This window comes from Symsagittifera roscoffensis, chromosome 5, assembly GCF_963678635.1.
Source record: "Symsagittifera roscoffensis chromosome 5, txSymRosc1.1, whole genome shotgun sequence".
NCBI classification, from domain to species: Eukaryota; Metazoa; Xenacoelomorpha; order Acoela; family Convolutidae; genus Symsagittifera; species Symsagittifera roscoffensis.
Genome location: NC_087066.1, coordinates 54,547,558 through 54,569,845, shown reverse-complemented (window position 1 = coordinate 54,569,845; position 22,288 = coordinate 54,547,558). Strand labels below are relative to the sequence as shown.

The 22,288-nt window shown below is 35.4% G+C and overlaps 2 protein-coding genes across 2 annotated transcripts in view; both read left to right on the top strand.

Moving 5' to 3' along the window:
* Nucleotides 1-22,288, top strand: part of LOC134846007 (vacuolar protein sorting-associated protein 29-like) — a 151,527-nt gene that overhangs the window by 58,231 nt on the left and 71,008 nt on the right. The window lies entirely within an intron of this gene.
* Nucleotides 3,546-7,031, top strand: LOC134845569 (cobalamin trafficking protein CblD-like). The gene has a single exon (XM_063862516.1). It carries the CDS (start codon nt 5,812-5,814, stop codon nt 6,910-6,912), a length of 1,101 nt encoding a protein of 366 aa, XP_063718586.1. The 5' UTR covers nt 3,546-5,811; the 3' UTR covers nt 6,913-7,031.

Below are 22,288 nucleotides of genomic sequence, written 5' to 3'. Positions count from 1 at the left end.
ACCGACATTGGAAAATACTCGAAGAACAGTTTGCAACAATTCAAGGCAATTTCCATATCTTGCGGGACTGCACACAAACATTGTTCTCGAACCAACAGATAAATTTCAACTTCGACACAGCAGCATCACTACTAAACGTTGTCTACGCAGATATAACAAGCTATAAAGCCGCACTTTATGCCTTTAAGACAAATGTCTTAAACTCGATACCAACTCTGCTGGACCAACGACTACCGATGTCTCTGGTACCGCGAGAATCCCTGTTGGCGATCATAGACGCAGTATACAAAAGCCAAAAGGAGGAGAACCACCGATTGACACTTGCGATACCGCCAAGCGATATCCACTCATATTATGACGCGAAACTGCTTCGCGATGTCACAACAATTGAGGAAGGACTTCTGCTCAACTTGGCAATACCGTACGCATCGAGTCAAACAGCCTTCCAGATCTACCGGGCCCATGTGATACCTATGCCACAAGGTGACCCAACCGAAGCCATCAAATGGGTTACTGAAGGATCATATCTGGCAATCTCAGAGGACTCTATGGAAACAACAGTTCTGACAGAAAAACAGTACGCCAATTGTTTGGGAAGCTCAACATACCGGATCTGCCATCAAGCTATGGAGACACATCTTGGCCAGTCGTCATGCCTAGCCACACTATATTTCCACTCAATCATGACGGCATTGCAAGTGTGCGAAACGGAAAAGATACTTCTCCCTACGCCGGAGAAAGCTACGAATTTGGGCTACGGGATTTGGCTCATCACATCAGCCAGTGCGTCATTTTCCCTACGAGAGTACAGCCTTGAAGAGCTGAACACCCCCAAACGGGAAGATCATGCAGGCTGTAATATTTGTCTGATAACATTAGACTGTGGGACTCAGTTGATCAGCAAATACATAAAAATTAGGCCGGACCTCGCTAGCTGTGACAAAATTCCAGCAAAACGGATTACCGTGAACTTGCCGGACCCCTTGTCGCATCTTCTTTCAGAATTGCCAGACTTAACAGAACTCCCGTATTATGAATCAAAAACGGATGCCGGAGTTAAGTTACTGCGGGAAGTAAAAGCGAAACTGATAGACAGCCCTCACCTGACAAAAACAGACCAGCTAAATGACATCGCAAAGCCGATCGCCCATCACATGAGATTGCTGAAACCCACCCTAGTGGATAAAATGGAACAGTGTGTACCATTACGGCTTTCCCTTACATTGACAGCAATAGTCTTTTTGGGGAATCTTGTCTTGCATGCACTCATCATGTACCTCTACCACCGGTTTGCCATCTTCAGAAGATTGACTCCGAAGTTTCTGAAAGGGCAGGATGGAACCATCGCACTTCGACCGGTGCTCTCAGTAGCAGCATCTGACAGGAAGGCCTTCCAAAAGGATGGGTCCAAGCTTCGTGAGAAATACATAGTACTAACACAAGCAGAACTGAATGCCTATCAAACGCCAACCAACCGATCAAGGCTAACCTCAGCCTGCTCCTCAATGGGGAACATAAGCAGAACACAAGAATCACAGGTTGTCTTGAACGAAACGAGCTTTAACGAAAAAGGGAGAGAGGAGAGCTTAAGCCAAATTTGACCAGTTACTGGCATTCATTGAACTCACATTCATAAATCACCTATAAGACTGACTACGTGGCCAAAATAACTTTGAAATCGGATTGTCTCATCAGACTTAAATTGACCTGTTTAAACCTAAATCCTTTTCACCATGAATATATTCTGAGCAGTTAGGGGCATGCATTTGCGTATATTTGAGTCCTAATATAACTGTGTTCAACATGTTGAATGTACTTAAATTTAGTTCAGAGTTTAATAATAATTTGTGTAAATCAATGACCTATAACTTTAGCCTTTATATTGAAAAGTACAAATCAATTGCACCTCTACGCATATTACGAATCAAATTAATGCAGTGCTATATTACACCCGGTGCGTGCTAACTCAAGTTCTCCCTTGGTTATTAGCCGCCAGGGAACTATCAACAGGTGTGTAAGTGTCACATAGCGCTTCACGCCTATGTTAGTTACTCATTATTAATTACCATAATTGGTGCGAATTAGACTTAAATATCAATGCCATTATATGTCAATGACAAAGTGTTAAACTCATATTTACTTAATGCAAACAATCAATGAGAAAGTAATTGAATCATTAATTGAGAGAGAGCCATTACAGTAAAACAGCTCAAAAATAGTAATTAAAAGATTAATACTCACTCTTATAAATCAAACAGCTTAGACTCAGCTGAGAAGGAGGTAGACATCACGAAGCACATCCCTTTATTACTCTCAAACACAATTCCTCATTTCTAATCATTAATTAGCATAGCAAGACACGCTATATAACACAAACTAAATGTGCTGGTTGTGGAGGTAATTTTCTTATGTAGTTTTTTTATCACAAACTTCCAAGCATATGGGACATTCAGTTGTCATTCTCACTGCTTATTCAATATGGTCTAAATCGCAGGGAACGGGAAATGTTAGCCTATTTGCAAGGCATAGTATAAGATGCCAGTATTTATTGCTTGGTTTAATAATGGTGCTGTGTATAATTCATGTTTCGAAATAAATTGGGGATTACTTTGAAATTTTCTGATAGAATGAAGGAGCGTTGGAACCCCTTTATTTTGACAAAGATTCCTTCGCAGAAGATTATCATTCTAGTCTGAGGTACAATTTTTACATTCAACATTGATAGGACAGGACTCTGGGTGATCAGATGCAAAAAGAAAGAATGACCAATATCGGGAAGTTGGATAAATTCTGAGTTCCCCAAAAGTACCCGTTTCGATGTATCGAAATTTAACTATCATATAAACTTGTTAATGGGTTCGTAATTCAAAGGTTTTCTTTATATGATTAACTGAAACTGGTCAGTCGTTGATATTAAACATCATTTTTTTTTCTAATTAGAAAAAAAGGAGGGTTTAGAAAAAATTTTGCATTTGTGTCGAAAGCGAGAAAATGACTTAGCTCAAAGAAAATAGGGTGACTTCCTGGAAATATGATTGTAGTTGATATAAAGGAGTTGAGCTTACTCGTATGTAAAAGATGAAAGTGTTTTTTTCTACTCCCAATGAGTGAGTAACGTAGGTTTGGTAACTGGATAAACAGTTAACGAGAAGTTAGTGAGATCATTTGACTGGAAGTCGCTTATGTCATTTGGCAAATGACTTCTTAAACACGTATTCGACATAACTAGGAAAAATTCCAATACGGCGAGTTGTGGAAGACTTCAATTGTTCCGTCTTCCCACGTATTACAATAATCGAAGTATAATATTATTTTTGGACAATATGAACTGTTACAAGCGCCGAAAGATTTTTCTATTTGGTAACGGAGTACGTGACGATTGTAATGTTTAAATAACATGAGTATTATGGTCAACTATGTTACTCACCAAAATTATTTTCTTCACAAGCAGTTTCGAAACTGGCTGAGTTTTTATACTTGATGGTGTGAAGAATATCTTTGTATTTAGAATTCATTGCTTTTACGATAATATCGTCAACTTGATTTTGGTGAAAGTCGTTGATAATTAAGTGTAAATGGTTATCAATTGCTACAGATGATAAAATTGCTGCTACTCGGGAATAAAAACTTTTTTGGGAAATGAGAGCAGGATATGACTAAGCAGAGATTTTGATTAAGTGTGTCAAGAAGGAACATATATTTTTCTCCAAATTTTACTTTTGGAATGTATCAATTCAATTTTATTTTTAATGGCTTAAGATTTATACACAAGTGAATTCCTTCGAAATCGGTAATGACAACTCCTGAGCTGTTTCCCTCAAGCAGAGAACAAGTATAATCATATTTTGTTTGAAGAGTCAATTTCAATTTCCTTAATAGTTTCATCAGGATAAGTTATTATCATAAAATGAATACAATCTTTCGGTTTGGTTTTTGGTAATCTTGTTGATGCTATTAAATGCTGGTGGTTTGTTTGCGTAACCTGGGAGTTGAATTAATAAACGAATGTCACGATCCAAAATTCCAACCAACATTTAAATGTTTGTGTCCAAGTAAAATATTTGTATCGTGGTATTTTTACACACATAAATGAACTCCCTCTGATTTAATTTTTATGATAGCAGATTCGTTACTTTGAAAAAACGAATAGATATAATTATATTTTGGATTTGATGATTCGATGACAGCTTCATGAATTACTTTTCCTGGATAAACAATTAGCATAAGACGCATAAAATTATCGGTTCCTAAATGAGGAAAGTCAACAGCTGCTATTCGTGTAAACAGTTTATTTGTAAGTGTGGGAAAATGAATCAGTAAAAGAGCTAGCATTTAGTCTATAGAGATGCACACATTTCTAGTGGGCAGCTGAAACAGAAAACTGTTGCCTAGGTTGGTTTTATAGTGTTGTTGTTGGTGTTTGAATGAGGGATTGTTGGGCTAGAGATAGTTCCTATTACATTGTTCCGTACTAAATGTTCATTTTGGTTATTTAGGTCTGGGTATAAGTTCTGGTAATTTTTTTAGAAAAGATGATGCTGTGTTATGAATAATGTTATCCCAAAAAGCTGTCACATTTTCATTAGGAGAGGAGTAATGTCTGCACGTTGAACAAATTCTGTTTATGCTGGTACAATAATAAATCAATAAAAATGATACTTTTGTAGAAAAATGACGCATAACTAACCTAATTTTGTGAAAAACTTATTATCTGATAGATGATATATTTTTAACTTTCAGCCTGCTCTAGATAAATATTTTGTTCGACAAATACTTGGCTCCAAACAAACCACAGAAGTCCATTAAGATTACTTTTCGAAACTTTAAATTCTAGGTCCACGACAAATCAGTAAAATTCACATTTTAAAAGAACAAAACGGTATATCTAATCCTTAACCCGCATCTGTATCGTGGTTTTGAGGACATTTGTTGAATTCTATTTATTTTGCAGGGCAGGCTGAAAAAATGCCTGGTTGATTCATATTCGCTTTTCATATGCTGGGTTCGGCCGATATCTTTTTTTTTAAAGAATGTGATTGCAAGCAAACGCTAGAACCCAGCTTTTATTTGCTCGCTTGCTGGTGTTTTAATAATGATAAGTGCCCCAGTTTCCTCTTTTTTAAGATTAGTTTGAACCGGCTGCGTCTTTTGATAAATTACCTGCTCAGTAAGCAGAGCATACCTTAATTAGAATTTTCCGAAGTAGTTTTTAGAAGCTCTAAATTTGATAGATTTCAGAAATATCCTTGTTTTGATTTCGAGACCAAGTTAACATATCCCTGTGTTAAGGTTGTGAAACGGATTTCCATTTTCTCTTTTAATTTTCAGACATTCAGAATCAATTATTTTTTAAAAACTGGGTCCTGAGTTTGATTCAAACTGTCAAAAATGTTCGTGTATCCTTTGCTAGTAGAATAAATTATATAGCTCTGCTCATTAATTTCAATCCTCTCTCGCTCCTTTTCAACCATAATCTTCTTAATGGTTCTTCTCTGCCTCCTGATGCTATGCACTTTAAACTTTCTTACAAATCAGTCACACAGCCCTTTTAATTTATTCTGTGCATTTCAATTCACTTGAATCAGGTCCAAAATGACAGTACCTTTTTTATATCTTTTCCACATCTTAAACCCAGTTTGTGTGTTCAAATTGTGTTTATATCGAATTTAATTCTAATTAGTTAGCATTTTTCAAAGTCTTAGGCGAATTGAGTGCATATCATAGCCAACCATTCAGACATTACTATCGTTAACTTTCTAAGAGAGCTGCTAATTAGATATTCAGTGTACAGTTATTTTTCAGACGTTTGAAATGTCTGTATTTGCGAAAAAGTATCGTTTATTTTGCCATACATTCAGAAATTACCCTGGCATCCTTTTTATTTTCAACCGGGATTTATCAAGTAGTAGCGGAGATGGACCTGGTACTTTCTGGGGAGCCCAGAGCTACCTTACATCCAGTAGCGCTAATTCAAAACAGAAGAAAGGGTCTACCGGAGAGACTCAATCAAGTGATTCTTTAATTCCGAAGGAACAAGATGGAGCAAAGGACGAATCAAACACCGGTGCTAATATTTCGAACTCCACGCAATATTCAACCTCAAACCCTATCATACCAGATTCCACATTCCCTCTTCCCGGAAATGTTGGATTCTCGGAAACGTTTTTCAACGAATTTTTTCAAGGTACGCAATCAACAGAGTACTCAAAAGCTCCATCAAAGTCTGAAGTGTTCATTGGATCTAGCGGTTATTCAAAAGATGAGATCAAAAACGATCTTTTTGCGTTTAGTGGTATGCAACTTCCTAATGATGAACACAAAATCGAAACTTTACAAAAGTTTGTAAAAGTGCTTCGCGCTGATAACAGTTTTGGCGAAACAGCAAGTCCAGTTTTCCCGAATTTCGAAAACTTAAAAGAAGTAATATTCAGCTACCATATACCTATTGAGGTGTGCACTTTCAAATGTCCGCAGTTTATCAAAAATGAAATTTTGAGACTGTTTCCGATGAACTCGGATCTTAAATCAAGAAATTTAGTGCTGATTAATTTGAGTCATAAGACGGTAAATGACATGAGTGGTTGGAACGACTCAGTTGACGAAGAGCGGGAACAGGTTATCGAAAAGTTTGTTCACGGGGCTCAGCTTATTTGTGAGTTTCTCAAGGTGCAAAATTATTTTGCGGACTTTATTGACCCGATGACAGGGAAGCCATTCTATGCGCCTCACACTAATAGCACACTGTTTGAAACAGACGAGCTGTACGAGAAGTTTGGTTTCCGAATCGACGATTTGGGTTGCTGTAAAGTGGTTCATCACGGCACTTTTGGAACGCATGTTTTTGTGGGAACGATATTGACAGATGCTCCAGTTAGCGACAAGTTCCTTTCTCAAACTGAAACAACTACATGAACTCAAGCTATTACGTGTGATGGTAAATTGAGTCGACAGGAATTAGGGTCCAAAATTTTTTCATGTTTTTGAGTTTTGTTTCGATTACGAGATCAAAGTTTGAAAAGCAGCTCATTGGCTTTCTGGTAGAAAAATTTTTCCTAGTTTTTCATTGGTGGGGACAATTTATTGACTAATTCCTGGGGGCTCAAAGTTTGACCATATACTCTAAACTTCCGGTCACCCACGACTACTGTCAAATAAATGAAATGTAAATTGTAACTTAGAAAATGTAGCTTAGCATGGCTCAAGATATTTATTAAGTTAAAAATGGTTTTTAATTTGAGTTACAAATATACTATTTTTGGGTGGCCACGGTATCAGTGCCATCAAATGAATATCAGTGCCAGTTTTTTTATCGCGCTTCTCTACTGAATCATTAAAAATCACAAATCGAAGCAGGCTTACACAGTATAATATTTGTTCAGGTAGTATGAGCAGCTCTGAGAAAAATAAAATAGTTTGATCAAAAAAGTTGGATAACAAAGCAAAAAAAGGCCAATTTTTCAAAAAGTGTCAGTGCCTGGCATGTAATTTCTGTGTTAGTATCAGTGCCTGAGTTTTCTCAGACATTGTGGCCACCCTGTTTTTGCGGTAGATGAGATAGTCGCGCGAAATTTGCGTTTGCTCGCAGTAGTCCTATAAGTTAATAACAATTAGTTCTACCATTTAACAAGTTTCAGGTTCTAAAATAAAGTGAATAGTAGATTTTTGCTTAGTAGCTCAAAAATAATTTTAACTAAGACCAAAATACTTTTAGAGATATTTTCTTTTTCATTATAAATTAAGTTCATGGTAGAAATGATATCTACACAAAACCTTGCCACTAGGGCTACGAAATCTAAAAAATTGTTGCCTTAATTTGCAATGCTAAAAATGGGAGAAATTTTCAAAGGTTTTCCTGGGTTCAATAGCTCTGATACGTTTATATTAGCATTCTTAATTAAGTTTTTAGGAGTAATGAAAGTAGTGAAGACTCTTATATTGGTCTTGAACTCGTTATATTTTTTTAGGAAAAACTCTAAAAAGTCTCTAATAAATACAGATGTGCATTCATACATATTGATGCATTTATGAATACACTTACGTATATATGCACTTTGTAGTAGTTAGAACATAGTTGAAAGATTCCCGAGAGAAAAAGAAGAAGTGCCTGAGTGCGGCTCTTTTGCCCGAGGCCATCTTCAACTATGCTCTAACTGTTGAAGAGTATATTTTTGCTCTTTCTTTCTGAGGGAAAGATACCGGAAAATTGTGAAAGAGCCCGGAAAATTGAGCGAAACTATGCAAATAATTTTTCTTCATTCATGCGTTCTAATATTTCATTTTTCATTCATTCCTTGTGAAAGAACATGTGTGAAAGAGCAAAAACATACTCTTCTCGAGTTCAATTGAAATTCATCTGCTGAAAGTGACGTAAAAAGCACTCCAAAAATGGACATGGAAATGGCGCGAAAAAACGTGAACGATTTCTAGTTTCGATAGTGGAATTTAATTTTTGGATTTTCAGCGGAATAAAAACTTTATCTATTGATCCAATTTTCTTAAGTTGGGTTAATGTTACCAAAAAACCGCCAGTCATAGATCGTTCTAGAAATTTAAAGAGGTTAAAGGGCATCTAAATTTGTTCATTGCCCTTTTCCAATCTTCGATTGGCTATCTTTAGCTTAGGTCATCACGAAAATGTGTCTGCTGAAAAAACAAATCAATGGCGTTTCGAAAAAAAAATGTTTTCCGTTATGAAAAAGGATGCTTACATTGCTGGTTATTTTTAGTCAAAAGAAGCTAGAAGAAAAATCAATGTAACTGTTTTCCGCAGTGTACCTCGGTCTTATTAGTTATTTGTGCAAGAAAATTATTGCCACTTTCATGGTTGTTTTTACTGTTTAATGAAAACTTCAAGTGTTTTCTGCAAAAATAAAGATTTCTCTCAGTAATTAGTTTTTTGCCTTTCTTTTTTCGGCGGTCTCAGCACACTTCTGCGAAATGTTTGTCAAGTTTTTTGTCGCCCATTTTAAAGTTATGATTGTCCTGGAGTCAACAGTGCATTTAAACGTAATTAATTTTACGAAACTTAAAAAAAGTCCAGCGCTAGGCAACATCGTTTGTTTTTTTTTCAAAAGTTTTCGTCGCTCACTTGCTTTATTTTGACGAGTTTTATCTAAATAGACTTTCCAGTTTTTCATTGAAAATCTTGATTTCAATGTTGATTGTTAGCAGAAATATCTTGTTAGTAGAAATATATGCTTGATTACAAAAACCGAGCGTAGTCTGATACCACAAGTCTACTTTTCTTTCCAACATAATATTAGTGTAACCTCGCAATTATTGGTGCCACTTTGAAAGAACGAAGGTGAATTCATTATTCAATAGCATTTTTGTTACACTTGCTCAGTCTTTTTTCCAGTGAACAATTTTCTCACATATGAAATTCAAATTAGTGTTACTTTATTGCTTTAGAGGTAACGCGGCTGTTTCTGTACACTTAGTTCGTGGGTTTGAGTCCCGACCAAGTTTTTTTTCAGTATCTATTAAATTATTTTAAAAAATTGAATTGTCGAATATTTGCTTGTCTGCTTAGGTTTTGTCCGCTCATTTTGAATTTTTTGTGCGGTCTGCAAATTTCGTGTTTTCGATGTTTTCTCTAATCATGTTGCGCTTAAAAACTTCATTCGGCCGAAATTGTTTTGATTTATGTTTTATCGGCTTAGTTGCCTTGATTTGTATTGCTTCAAAGGCAAAAAAAAATTTAACCTCATTAATTATTTATGAAGTTTTTTTTTCTGTTTTACGCTCTATGAGTGACTTAGAACGGCTGTTTTTGGCTCAATGAAAGCATTGTCGGCTTAATTAGTGCTCTTTCAAAAAAAAAGAAGATTGGTTAAGAGCTGTATGTTGTGTTTCTTGACTATTTTTCTGAATTTTCGCAATTCCCTCAAATCATTTTCATCTTCGCCTCTGTGTTGGTATTTAACCTTCAATAAAATAACACAGTTTATGCATTTTTGATGCAATCAAATATACCGAAGAAAGCGAAAGTATCGAAGAAAGTACAATAATAAAAGTTCGCTTTCAGAAATTTTTCAACTCAGTGTTTTTGCGAGGTTTTTGACATTCATGTTTTTAGATTTTGTTTTCAAACTCAAATCTAACACGCAAAGGCAGCATGGTTAAATGCAGTTAGCCGTGCTGCCTTTGCGTGTTAGTTTTGATTCTCGTGCTGCCTTTTGTGGGTGTCTATAAGCGTCAGTGGCACAACTGTGCAGAGTTTTCAACTGACAAACTTGAAGATCCGAGGACTGATGTTCATTTCGTTTTGAGGAAATTTGTTTTTTCAAAACTTATTCTAGTTTCTTGATTTTTTTCTTTTTACGTTTTAAGCTACTTTTTGTCGTTTTTTTGCTCATTTGCATTGGCAGTTTTGCCTTTGTATTGAAAATGTGTTGTTTACACTAGGGTCAGCTTAGTGTTTTATTAAGAATCTTCTTTTTGACTAATCTAAGTCGCAAATTTTGGTGTAACTTTTGGGGCACCTTAACAGATTTTTGGTAGCATGTGCTTTGACATTCGAATAGTACTTAGTGAACACGGTTTATGCTTTTTTAATTCATTAAATGAACCAAAAGACTAGTTGTTTCAAACAACATAAAAATCTTACAAATTCCATTTCAGAATTTTTCTGATTCAATATATCTAGCAATTTTTTGAAATGCATAATTCATACATAATGTGGTTTGTTACTTTGCGATTTGTATCATGCAAAATTACTGTAGATGCCTTCAGTTTGTTATTTTTCAAACTATTAATTGCAAAATTGTGTTTGTCTGTAGTTGGTGCCACTTCTGCTGAATTGCATTGGCTGTTTATTAGCATATGTAGCTGCTTTGCTCGTGACTAGTATTTATCGGTCGTTGCGCGTGCGTGGCTGAGTGGTTAGTGTGTGAGACTCAAAATCTGTTGATTGCAGTAGGTCGCAGATCGAATTCTAGACCTAGCCGAACTTTTGCTAATTCGAGGATTATTTGTTTCTTTTTTATATATTATTGCATTTTCAGAGCTGCTTTTTGTCAAACAAAGATTCGCCTCTGTGCTTAAGTTTACCTCTTAGCTCGTACCAAATAAAATAGCTTGGAAGTTAGTTTCTCTCAAATCCAAAACTTAGACAGCTGAATGGCGCAAGGGTAGCACACATCAATGATGAATGCGATATTAGCTACGCTAAATTAGACTTGAATCTAGAACGCAAATGGGAGCGTGTTCTTGCAATTTCATTGTCATAGCAGGTTACTGAATATGAAATATGTCGAAACTAAACCGGATGTTGCACTATAATTTCCAGTTCATTTTTAGGCAAAAAGTGTCAAGTTTGTTCTATGCTTGGAAAAAACATTTAGTTTTTTTTAATAACTCCAGTTTGAGCTCATTCTTTTCTTCGAAATCCCAAATGTTTTTCCAATGAACATCCAGTTAAGTCGCCACGCGTTAAGTGTCAGAAAATGTATTGATGAAACACATTTGGATCGGGTTGATTTTTTTTTCAGTATAGATTCTAACAAGTTTATCGGACAGCGTTATGAATTTCTGAAATAATTATGGCCTGCAATTTTACACGAAGTCGAAAATCTGTTCTAAGTTTTGCGTTTGCCTTTTTGGCATTTTATGTGTTTGTTTTGCTCTAAAAAGTTACAAGGCAAACTGATATTTCATGAAAAAAATTTTAAATTGTTCTCCTGAAATTAGGCTAAAATGAAATTCTTTGAAAAAATACAATCATTTTGCATTGAACCTACATGTTTTTCGGTCACAAATTAAGTTGAGTCCCCTCTTTCCGCTTATCAACCCCTTTTCTCAAATTTGTGCTTACGCTGTTGAGTCAATATTTCAAAATTAATCGATTTTTGTGGTGAATGTAATGTTTCTTCCATGCAGTGAAAAAATTTGAATTGATTTTTAAAATAAATCAATTCCCCCGACAAAAACTCAAATTTGAGTTGAGCGTGAGAAATTTTTCATGAGTTTTATAGCTTTTAATAAGTTTAGCGGACAACTTTTTCGAGTTTTGAAATATTTCTGACCTTGAGACAGTAGAGTGGCATTTAAAACAGCAATCGAATTTTCAAAATTTCGTTTGAATTGTCAAAAGAGCAATGCAAGGCTATGCGGTCGAGAGCGAGCACCTTTCTTCGAAGTTTTTTGTCCTAATTTCTCCACTATCCCCAAGTTCGAGAAAAAAAAAGATGTACAGTCTATTTCCATCGATTTGAGCGATCTCCACTTTTTGTTTGGGTTCTAGACAGCGGTCTACAAAAAACCGTATGATGTCTTAAGAGATATAATTCAGTGTTGGTTAAAATTATCAGGACAAAATGAAAGAAATTTGAAACCTGAAACGCGTTTTTCTCAAATTGGGGTGAGAATAGCCAAAAAGCTGCAAATTAAAATTGAAAAAAAAAACGTTTTAGTAGAATTATTATGGTCCAATTTGTGTTGCGATGTTCGGAGATCAAGTTTTTGCAGAAAACGGGTCATTTTGGCTATTTCAGTCAATAAAAAGTTACGCTTAGTCTATTAGGTCAAGTGATGAGCAAGCTATATCATAGTGAGCATCTCATACAGCCCAACCATGGTATTTAAAGTATAGCCTCCGAAAATTTGCCCAAAACGTTTAAAATTCAATTTCAAGCTAAAATTTGGCATTCTATAAAGTAAAAATGGCCTTTTTCGAATATCGAAAAATCATCATTGGTAAAATGCTAAGCAACTTTAGTTCAGATCATTTTTTGTCTATTATCAACCAAGTTTGAGAAAAACACGTTCGGAATTTCTGTGTTGTTCAGTTTATCCGGATAATTTGATCAACGCTGTATAACACAAATCCGATGTTTTTTAAATTTTACGCAGTGAATTGTTTTTTTTGTCGACACTCAAAGAGTGGGATTTTTCATCGTAGCATTTCACAACAAGCCATAGTTTAACACGAAATCTATGATAGATAACCCAGATTTGTTTGATTGGCTGATACTCCTGATTGAGAATGGTCTAAAATACGGTTACTATCCTGAGCCAAGCAAAAACTACTTAGTTGTCCATTCCAGTTTTCTTGATAAAGCTCATTACTTATTTGACGAGTTCTTTATCAAAATAAGGGAAGAAAGACGATGTTTGGGTGAATGTTGGTTCAGAAGAATGTAAGTAAAATTTCATTGTGACAAAAAATCAAGAATGGCTAGAGTGCATCGATGCGTTATCAAAAACTGCAGAGATTGAACCCCAAGCTGCACTGGTTGGTTTAACGAGTTCGTTGCATTATGAATGGAATTTTGTTCACATAGTGGTAAAAGATACGTCAGAGTTGGTTACTCCTCTAGAAAAGATGTTGGAAGAAATATTTTTGCCCTATCTCCTGGGAGTCACGGATGGCGTTCTGTTCTCACTTCTAGCAAAATGAGGTTGGCTGGGAATACGAAATCTAATTGAATGAGCGAAATTAGCTATTTCTACATCGCGAAAAGCAGTATCTTGTCTTGTGAATTCTATTCCGAGCCAGGAAGGCTGTGATCAACATGAGCACAATGAGAAATTGAAAGAAGCAAAGAGAAAACGAAAGGAGCCACAGAAAGCCAGCTGATCAAAAATCAAAAACGGTCAGTTTGGAGAAATATAGATCATAATTGTTTTCTGTAGTTGAGTTCATTGCCGCTGTCAAAAGATAATTTCCACCTTTCAAAGACTGAGCTCAGAGATGCTTTCAGATTTATAAATTAAAAAAATCTCCTTTGAAGGCATACTCCAAGTGTGATGGTTGTCAACGAGATTTTTCGACCTACAACACGCTCTCTCTTGCAAAAAAAGTGGTTTGGTGGATTTACGCATAATGATATTCGGGGTTCAATTGAAGATTTGGCTTCCATGCTCTGGAAATACGTGTAATCCCATTGTTAAAAACGCAGATATTGAACGAGGCAACCCAGCACTAGTTGCGGATCTTAAGGATCGTGGTGTTTGGGACATGCAGTCAGCGGCGTCGTTTGATATTCGTGTCACAGAAACAGACACTCCGTCTCACTTGAATTCTAACCTGATGAGTCTTTTAAGTTCTGCTGAGAAAAAAAAGAAGAAGTAGGAACCAGCTTGCGAAGATCGGCATATTCTATTTATTTCACTAGTGATATCTGTAGACGAATTTTTTGGCACCCGATTTTACCTTCGTTTTGAGGCGAGTTGCAGATGCATAGGTTTTCCGAAGGTTTTTTTAGTATAATTATAAATTTTATGGTTTTTGCTCAACCAAAATTTCCAGAAAAAAAATTTGAAACAGAAAGTTACCGAAAACAAAAGGGTTTCATAATGTTTTATTTCCAGCCTGAAAATGAAGTCATATTGCGGATAACCTATCGTTCAACGATAAATTTTGATTTTGATTTTGATACATAAAACGGTTTAATTCTCAGCTTGCCGAAATATATATTTGTCTTTGGTTTTATTAGCAAAAATTCAAACCCAACTCTTTTTCAGTCTATCTACATTATTCGTCCTAAGTTTATATTGCAAAACTTAGATCCTTGGTTAGTGAAATTGTTTCGATTTACTTCTACAGCACGCTGTTTGAAACAATTGGTGCATTGTAACAAGAGAAAGTTAGGCTAGGCAAAAAGCGTATTGATTTAAATTTTTTCTGCTATTTTTGACCGACATCATGCTGAATATTGAAGGTAGTAAACGGTCACCGCTAGATAATTCAATGATTTAATTTTAACCATGTACAGCCACGTGTAGATCGATGCTGGACTTTATCTACCTGATAATGAGATTGTTTCATCTGTAAAAAATTTATTTTATTCAATGTCTAAAATGTCATTTTGGATGCAAAATTCGTCATTGAATTTTTGTAGCATGCTATCTGGCTTGTGTCATCTGCAAACAGCACAATCTTCATTGTTTCCGAAACATTTGTTGTATCGTTTTTATATATGAGAAAGAAGAGCAGTCAAATTACGGAACTTCTAGAGGCTCCTTATTCAACTGGCTCCCATTCAGACGACTCATTATTAGATAATATTGAAAGAAAGAAGCTGAATTCACTATTCAATAGCATTTTTGTTACACTTGCTCAGTCTTTTTTCCAGTGAACAATTTTCTCACATATGAAATTCAAATTAGTGTTACTTTATTGCTTTAGAGGTAACGCGGCTGTTTCTGTACACTCAGTTCGTGGGTTTGAGTCCCGACCAAGTTTTTTTTCAGTATCTATTAAATTATTTAAAAAAATTGAATTGTCGAATATTTGCTTGTCTGCTTAGGTTTTGTCCGCTCATTTTGAATTTTTTGTGCGGTCTGCAAATTTCGTGTTTTCGATGTTTTCTCTAATCATGTTGCGCTTAAAAACTTCATTCGGCCGAAATTAATTTGGTTTATGTTTTATCGGCTTAGTTGCCTTGATTTGTATTGCTTCAAAGGCAAAATTTTTTTTTAATAAAAAGTTAGGTAGTTTGTCTTGGAAAAGTTTTTAAATTAAGTGCTCAAAAAATTTAACCTCATTAATTATTTATGAAGTTTTTTTTTCTGTTTTACGCTCTATGAGTGACTTAGAACGGCTGTTTTTGGCTCAATAAAAGCTCTTTCAGTGCTCTTTCAAAAAAAAAGAAGATTGGTTAAGAGCTGTATGTTGTGTTTCTTGACTATTTTTCTGAATTTTCGCAATTCCCTCAAATCATTTTCATCTTCGCCTCTGTGTTGGTATTTAACCTTCAATAGAATAACACAGTTTATGCATTTTTGATGCAATCAAATATACCGAAGAAAGCGAAAGTATCGAAGAAAGTACAATAATAAAAGTTCGCTTTCAGAAATTTTTCAACTCAGTGTTTTTGCGAGGTTTTTGACATTCTTGTTTTTAGATTTTGTTTTCAAACTCAAATCTAACACGCAAAGGCAACATGGTTGCCTTAAGCTCATTACATTCCAAATTGTTAAAGGCAGTTAGCCGTGCTGCCTTTGCGTGTTAGTTTTGATTCTCGTGCTGCCTTTTGCGGGTGTCTATAAGCGTCAGTGGCACAACTGTGCAGAGTTTTCAACTGACAAACTTGAAGATCCGAGGACTGATGTTCATTTCGTTTTGAGGAAATTTGTTTTTTCAAAACTTATTCTAGTTTCTTGATTTTTTTCTTCTTATGTTTTAAGCTTCTTTTTGTCGTTTTTTGCTCATTTGCATTGGCAGTTTTGCCTTTGTATTGAAAATGTGTTGTTTACACTAGGGTCAGCTTAGTGTTTTATTAAGAATCTTCTTTTTGACTAATCTAAGTCGCAAATATTGGTGCCACTTTTGGGGCACCTTAACAGATTTTTGGTAGCATGTGCTTCGACATTCGAATAGTACTTAGTGAACACAGTTGATGCTTTTTTAATTCATTAAATGAACCAAAAAAACTAGTTGTTTCAAACAACATAAAAATCTTACAAGTTCCATTTCAGAATTTTTCTGATTCAATATATCTTGCAATTTTTTGAAATGCATAATTCATACATTTTACATTCATTACATTTTCAAACTATTAATTGCAAAATTGTGTTTGTGTGTAGTTGGTGCCACTTCTGCTGAATTGCATTGGCTGTTTATTAGCATATGTAGCTGCTTTGCTCGTGACTAGTATTTATCGGTCGTTGCGCGTGCGTGGCTGAGTGGTTAGTGTGCGAGACTCAAAATCTCTTGATTGCAGTAGGTCGCAGATCGAATTCTAGACCTAGCCGAATTTTTGCTAATTCGAGGATTATTTGTTTCTTTTTTATATATTATTGCATTTTCAGAGCTGCTTTTTGTCAAACAAAGATTCGCCTCTGTGCTTAAGTTTACCTCTTAGCTCGTACCAAATAAAATAGCTTGGAAGTTAGTTTCTCTCAAATCCAAAACTTAGACAGCTGAATGGCGCAAGGGTAGCACACATCAATGATGAATGCGATATTAGCCACGCTAAATTAGACTTGAATCTAGAACGCAAATGGTAGCGTGTTCTTGCAATTTCATTGTCATAGCAGGTTACTGAATATGAAATATGTCGAAACTAAACCGGATGTTGCACTATAGTTTCCAGTTCATTTTTAGGCAAAAAGTGTCAAGTTTGTTCTATTCTTGGAAAAAACATTTAATTTTTTTTAATAACTCCAGTTTGAGCTCATTCTTTTCTTCGAAATCCCAAATGTTTTTCCAATGAACATCCAGTTAAGTCGCCACGCGTTAAGTGTCAGAAAACGTATTGATGAAACACATTTGGATCGGGTTGATTTTGTTTTCAGTATAGATTTTAACAAGTTTATCGGACAGCGTAATGAATTTCTGAAATAATTATGGCCTGCAACTTTACACGAAGTCGAAAACCTGTTCTAAATTTTGCGTTTGCCTTTTTGGCATTTTATGTGTTTGTTTTGCTCGAAAAAATTACAAGGCAAACTGATATTTCATGAAAAAAATTTTAAATTTTTCTCCTGAAATTAGGCTAAAATGAAATTCTTTGAAAAAATGCAATCATTTTGCATTGAACCTACATGTTTTTCGGTCACAAGTTAAGTTGAGTCCGCTCTTTCCGCTTATCAACCCCTTTTCTCAAGTTTGTGCTTACGCTGTTGAGTCAATATTTCAAAATTAATCGATTTTTGTGGTGAATGTAATGTTTCTTCCATGCAGTGAAAAAATTTGAATTGATTTTTAAAATAAATCGATTCCCCCGACAAAAACTCAAATTTGAGTTGAGCGTGAGAAATTTTTCATGAGTTTTATAGCTTTTAATAAGTTTAGCGGACAACTTCTTCGAGTTTTGAAATATTTCTGACCTTGAGACAGTGGAGTGGCATTTAAAACAGCAATCGAATTTTCAAAATTTCGTTTGAATTGTCAAAAGAGCAATGCAAGGCTATGCGGTCGAGAGCGAGCACCTTTCTTCGAAGTTTTTTGTCCTAATTTCTCGACTATCCCCAAGTTCGAGAAAAAAAAATATGTACAGTCTATTTCCATCGATTTGAGCGATCTCCACTTTTTGTTTGGGTTCTAGACAGCGGTCTACAAAAAACCGTATGATGTCTTAAGAGATATAATTCAGTGTTGGTTAAAATTATCAGGACAAAATGAAGAAAATTTGAAACCTGAACCGCGTTTTTCTCAAATTGGGGTGAGAATAGCCAAAAAGCTGCAAATTAAAATTGAAAAAAAAAAAAACGTTTTAGTAGAATTATTATGGTCCAATTTGTGTTGCGATGTTCGGAGATCAAGTTTTTGCAGAAAACGGGTCATTTTGGATATTTCAGTCAATAAAAAGTTACGCTTAGTCTATTAGGTCAAGTGATGAGCAAGCTATATCATAGTGAGCATCTCATACAGCCCAACAATGGTATTTAAAGTATAGCCTCCGAAAATTTGCCCAAAACGTTTAAAATTCAATTTCAAGCTAAAATTTGGCATTCTATAAAGTAAAAATGGCCTTTTTCGAATATCGAAAAATCATCATTGGTAAAATGCTAAGCAACTTTAGTTCAGATCATTTTTTGTCTATTATCAACCAAGTTTGAGAAAAACACGTTCAAAACTTCTGTGTTGTTCAGTTTATCCGGATAATTTGATCAACAAATCCGATGTTTTTTAAATTTTACGCGGTGAATTGTTTTTTTTGTCGACACTCAAAGAGTGGGATTTTTCATCGTAGCATTTCACAACAAGCCATAGTTTAACACGAAATCTATGATAGATAACCAAGATTTGTTTGATTGGCTGATTGAGAATGGTCTAAAATACGGTTACTATCCTGAGCCAAGCAAAAACTACTTAGTTGTCCATTCCAGTTTTCTTGATAAAGCTCATTACTTATTTGACGAGTTCGTTATCAAAGTAAGGGAAGAAAGACAATATTTGGGTGGATATGTTGGTTCAGAAGAATGGAAGTAAAATTTCATTAAGACAAAAAATCAAGAATGGCTAGAGTGCATCGATGCGTTATCAAAAACTGCAGAGATTGAACCCCAAGCTGCACTGGTTGGTTTAACGAGTTCGTTGCATTATGAATGGAATTTTGTTCAGATAGTGGTAAAAGATACGTCAGAGTTGGTTACTCCTCTAGAAAAGATGTTGGAAGAAATATTTTTGCCCTATCTCCTGGGAGTCACGGATGGCGTTCTGTTCTCACTTCTAGCAAAATGAGGTTGGCTGGGAATACGAAATCTAATTGAATGAGCGAAATTAGCTATTTCTACATCGCGAAAAGCAGTATCTTGTCTTGTGAATTCTATTCCGAGCCAGGAAGGCTGTAATCAACATGAGCACAATGAGAAATTGAAAGAAGCAAAGAGAAAATGAAAGGAGCCACAGAAAGCCAGCTGATCAAAAATCAAAAACGGTCAGTTTGGAGAAATATAGATCATAATTGTTTTCTGTAGTTGAGTTCATTGCCGCTGTCAAAAGATAATTTCCACCTTTCAAAGGCTGAGCTCAGAGATGCTTTCAGATTTATAAATTAAAAAATCTCCTTTGAAGGCATACTCCAAGTGTGATGGTTGTCAACGAGATTTTTCGACCTACAACACGCTCTCTCTTGCAAAAAAAGTGGTTTGGTGGATTTACGCCATAATGAAATTCGGGGTTCAATTGAAGATTTGGCTTCCATGCTCTGGAAATACGTGTAAACCCATTGTTAAAAACGCAGATATTGAACGAGGCAACCCAGCACTAGTTGCGGATCTTAAGGATCGTGGTGTTTGGGACATGCAGTCAGCGGCGTCGTTTGATATTCGTGTCACAGACACAGACACTCCGTCTCACTTGAATTCTAACCTGATGAGTCTTTTAAGTTCTGCTGAGAAAAAAAAGAAGAAGTAGGTACCAGCTTGCGAAGATCGGCTTATTCTATTTATTTCACTAGTGATATCTGTAGACGAATTCTTGGCACCCGAGTTTACCTTCGTTTTGAGGCGAGTTGCAGATGGATAGGTTTTCCGAAGGTTTTTCTAGTATAATTATAAATTTTATGGTTTTTGCTAAACCAAAATTTCCAGAAAAAAAATTTGAAACAAAGTTACCGAAAACAAAAGGGTTTCATAATGTTTTATTTCCAGCCTGAAAATGAAGTCACATGTTGGATAACCTAGCGTTCAATGATAAATTTTGATTTTGATACATAAAACGGTTTAATTCTCAGCTTGCCGAAATATATATTTGTCTTTGGTTTTATTAGCAAAAATTCAAACCCAACTCTTTATCAGTCTTATCTACATGATTCGTCCTAAGTTTATATTGCAAAACTTAGATCCTTGGTTAGTGAAATTGTTTCGATTTACTTCTACAGCACGCTGTTTGAAACAATTGGTGCATTGTAACAAGAGAATGTTAGGCTAGGCAAAAAGCGTATTGATATAAATTTTTTCTGCTGAATATTGAAGGTAGTAAACGGTCACCGCTAGATAATTCAATGATTTAATTTTAACCATGTACAGCCACGTGTAGATCGATGCTGGACTTTTATCTACCTGATAATGAGATTGTTTCATCTGTAAAAAAATTATTTTATTCAATGTTTAAAATGTCTTTTTGGATGCAAAATTCGTCATTGAATTTTTGTAGCATGCTATCTGGCTTGGGTCATCTGCAAACAGCACAATCTTCATTGTTTCTGAAACATTTGTTGTATCGTTTTTATATATTAGAAAGAAGAGCAGTCAAATTACGGAACTTCTAGAGGCTCCTTATTCAACTGGCTCCCATTCAGACGACTCATTATTGGATAATCAGTTAAGATACAATCGTTGATTTCTAATATTTGAAGAAACTTTTTATGACCGCAGAGAACAATTTCAATCAATTTTGCTACAGCATCTACAAATCGAAATTGTTTTGATTAAAGCAATTAATTTCTTGAGACTTGCTATATAATAGATCACAGGAGAAAAATTTACCTAAAGTGCAATCGGAAAATTAGATAGAAGGAATTTTATTCAAATTCTATGGCAGCTGCATCTTTGGGAGCTTGATTGACTAAATTTGAGTCAAACAAAAAAATTGTTAAACAATATAGAAACAGCTAATGGGTCATTATTTTTTGTAGTGTACATCTTTCTGTTCTTTCAATATTCTGCTTCAAAAATTTTCTCAAGTCTCCTATCACTTTTCTAAACGTCCGTGATTTTAATTGATTCGTTTTTGACCTTATCGAAGGGTTTTTTAGCCCATCCTAATGATATTGACGCCTTGGGCAAAAGTTGAAAAGTAATAGTTTATTTTTCATCACAAAATTATAAGGCTTTGAAACTTTTCAAATTGGAAACAATTTAATCGCCATTTACTATCAATTTTCATTGCATGCGCAGCCTAAGTTAAGTTTGTTTATGTCTGTTATGGCTGTTTATTCAGTCTTGGAAATCATTGAGATTTGAATTGAGGCAAGTATTTCGTCTTATGAATGCGATGCCAATCAAGAAATGGCTTCAGATGGGTACAAATTTGACCTTTGTGTCAGAAGTTTAGCCTCTATTTAGCTTTGTGTCAAAAAACCGACATTGTCTATAAAACACGATGTCAAAATTTTAAATTGCTTCGTAAAAAGCGCTGTAAAAAATGGGAATCTTATATTGGGAATAAAGCATGACCTTGAGCAGAGGTGAATCTAGGATCTTCTCGAGGGGGGGGGGGGGGGCGAACTTTCAGTAAAAATTTGAATTTTTGTCGACTTTTTTTTTCTAGATCGGAATAATTGGTTTTCCCAACTCTCCTAAAGCATTGAAAAGTCCCTGTTTTGGCCAAAATTTTTGCGCCGGAAGCAAAAGTTCGAAAAAAAACGGCCAAAAACGCGTTTTTAGGCACTTTTTGGAAAATATTTGAACCAAAAAATTGCGTTTTTTCGGCCTCCCCCCCCCCTCAAAATGTAACTATGTGCGCCTAAGGCGCCTTTAGAAAAAATTCCGGGGCCGTCAGCCAAAATTGGATATCTCAGCTTAGTTCAAAGTGGGGACCCTTTGGGTCGGTAGGGGGTCGAATCCGCCCCCGCCCCTGACCTTGAGTAAGTTTTTTTTATATCAGGGGAGGGGCAGATTTCAAATTTTTGTCTACTTTTTATTAGGTCGACCAAATTAGCTTTCTGAGCGCTCCCTGAACATTATAAAGACCCTATTTCACATTATTTCAATTTCCAATAACAATCGAATCAACCTCGCTGTTGGATGAAAATGATGTCAGCTTTTATTTGGATTCCAAAAAATAGCTCAAATCAACCGTCTGCGTTTTTCTGTTTTTCAGTTTAATTTAGATGGCATTGGAATCAAATACATCCTAAGCCCCGCTTACTCTCTGTCAAACCGCAGGGTATGA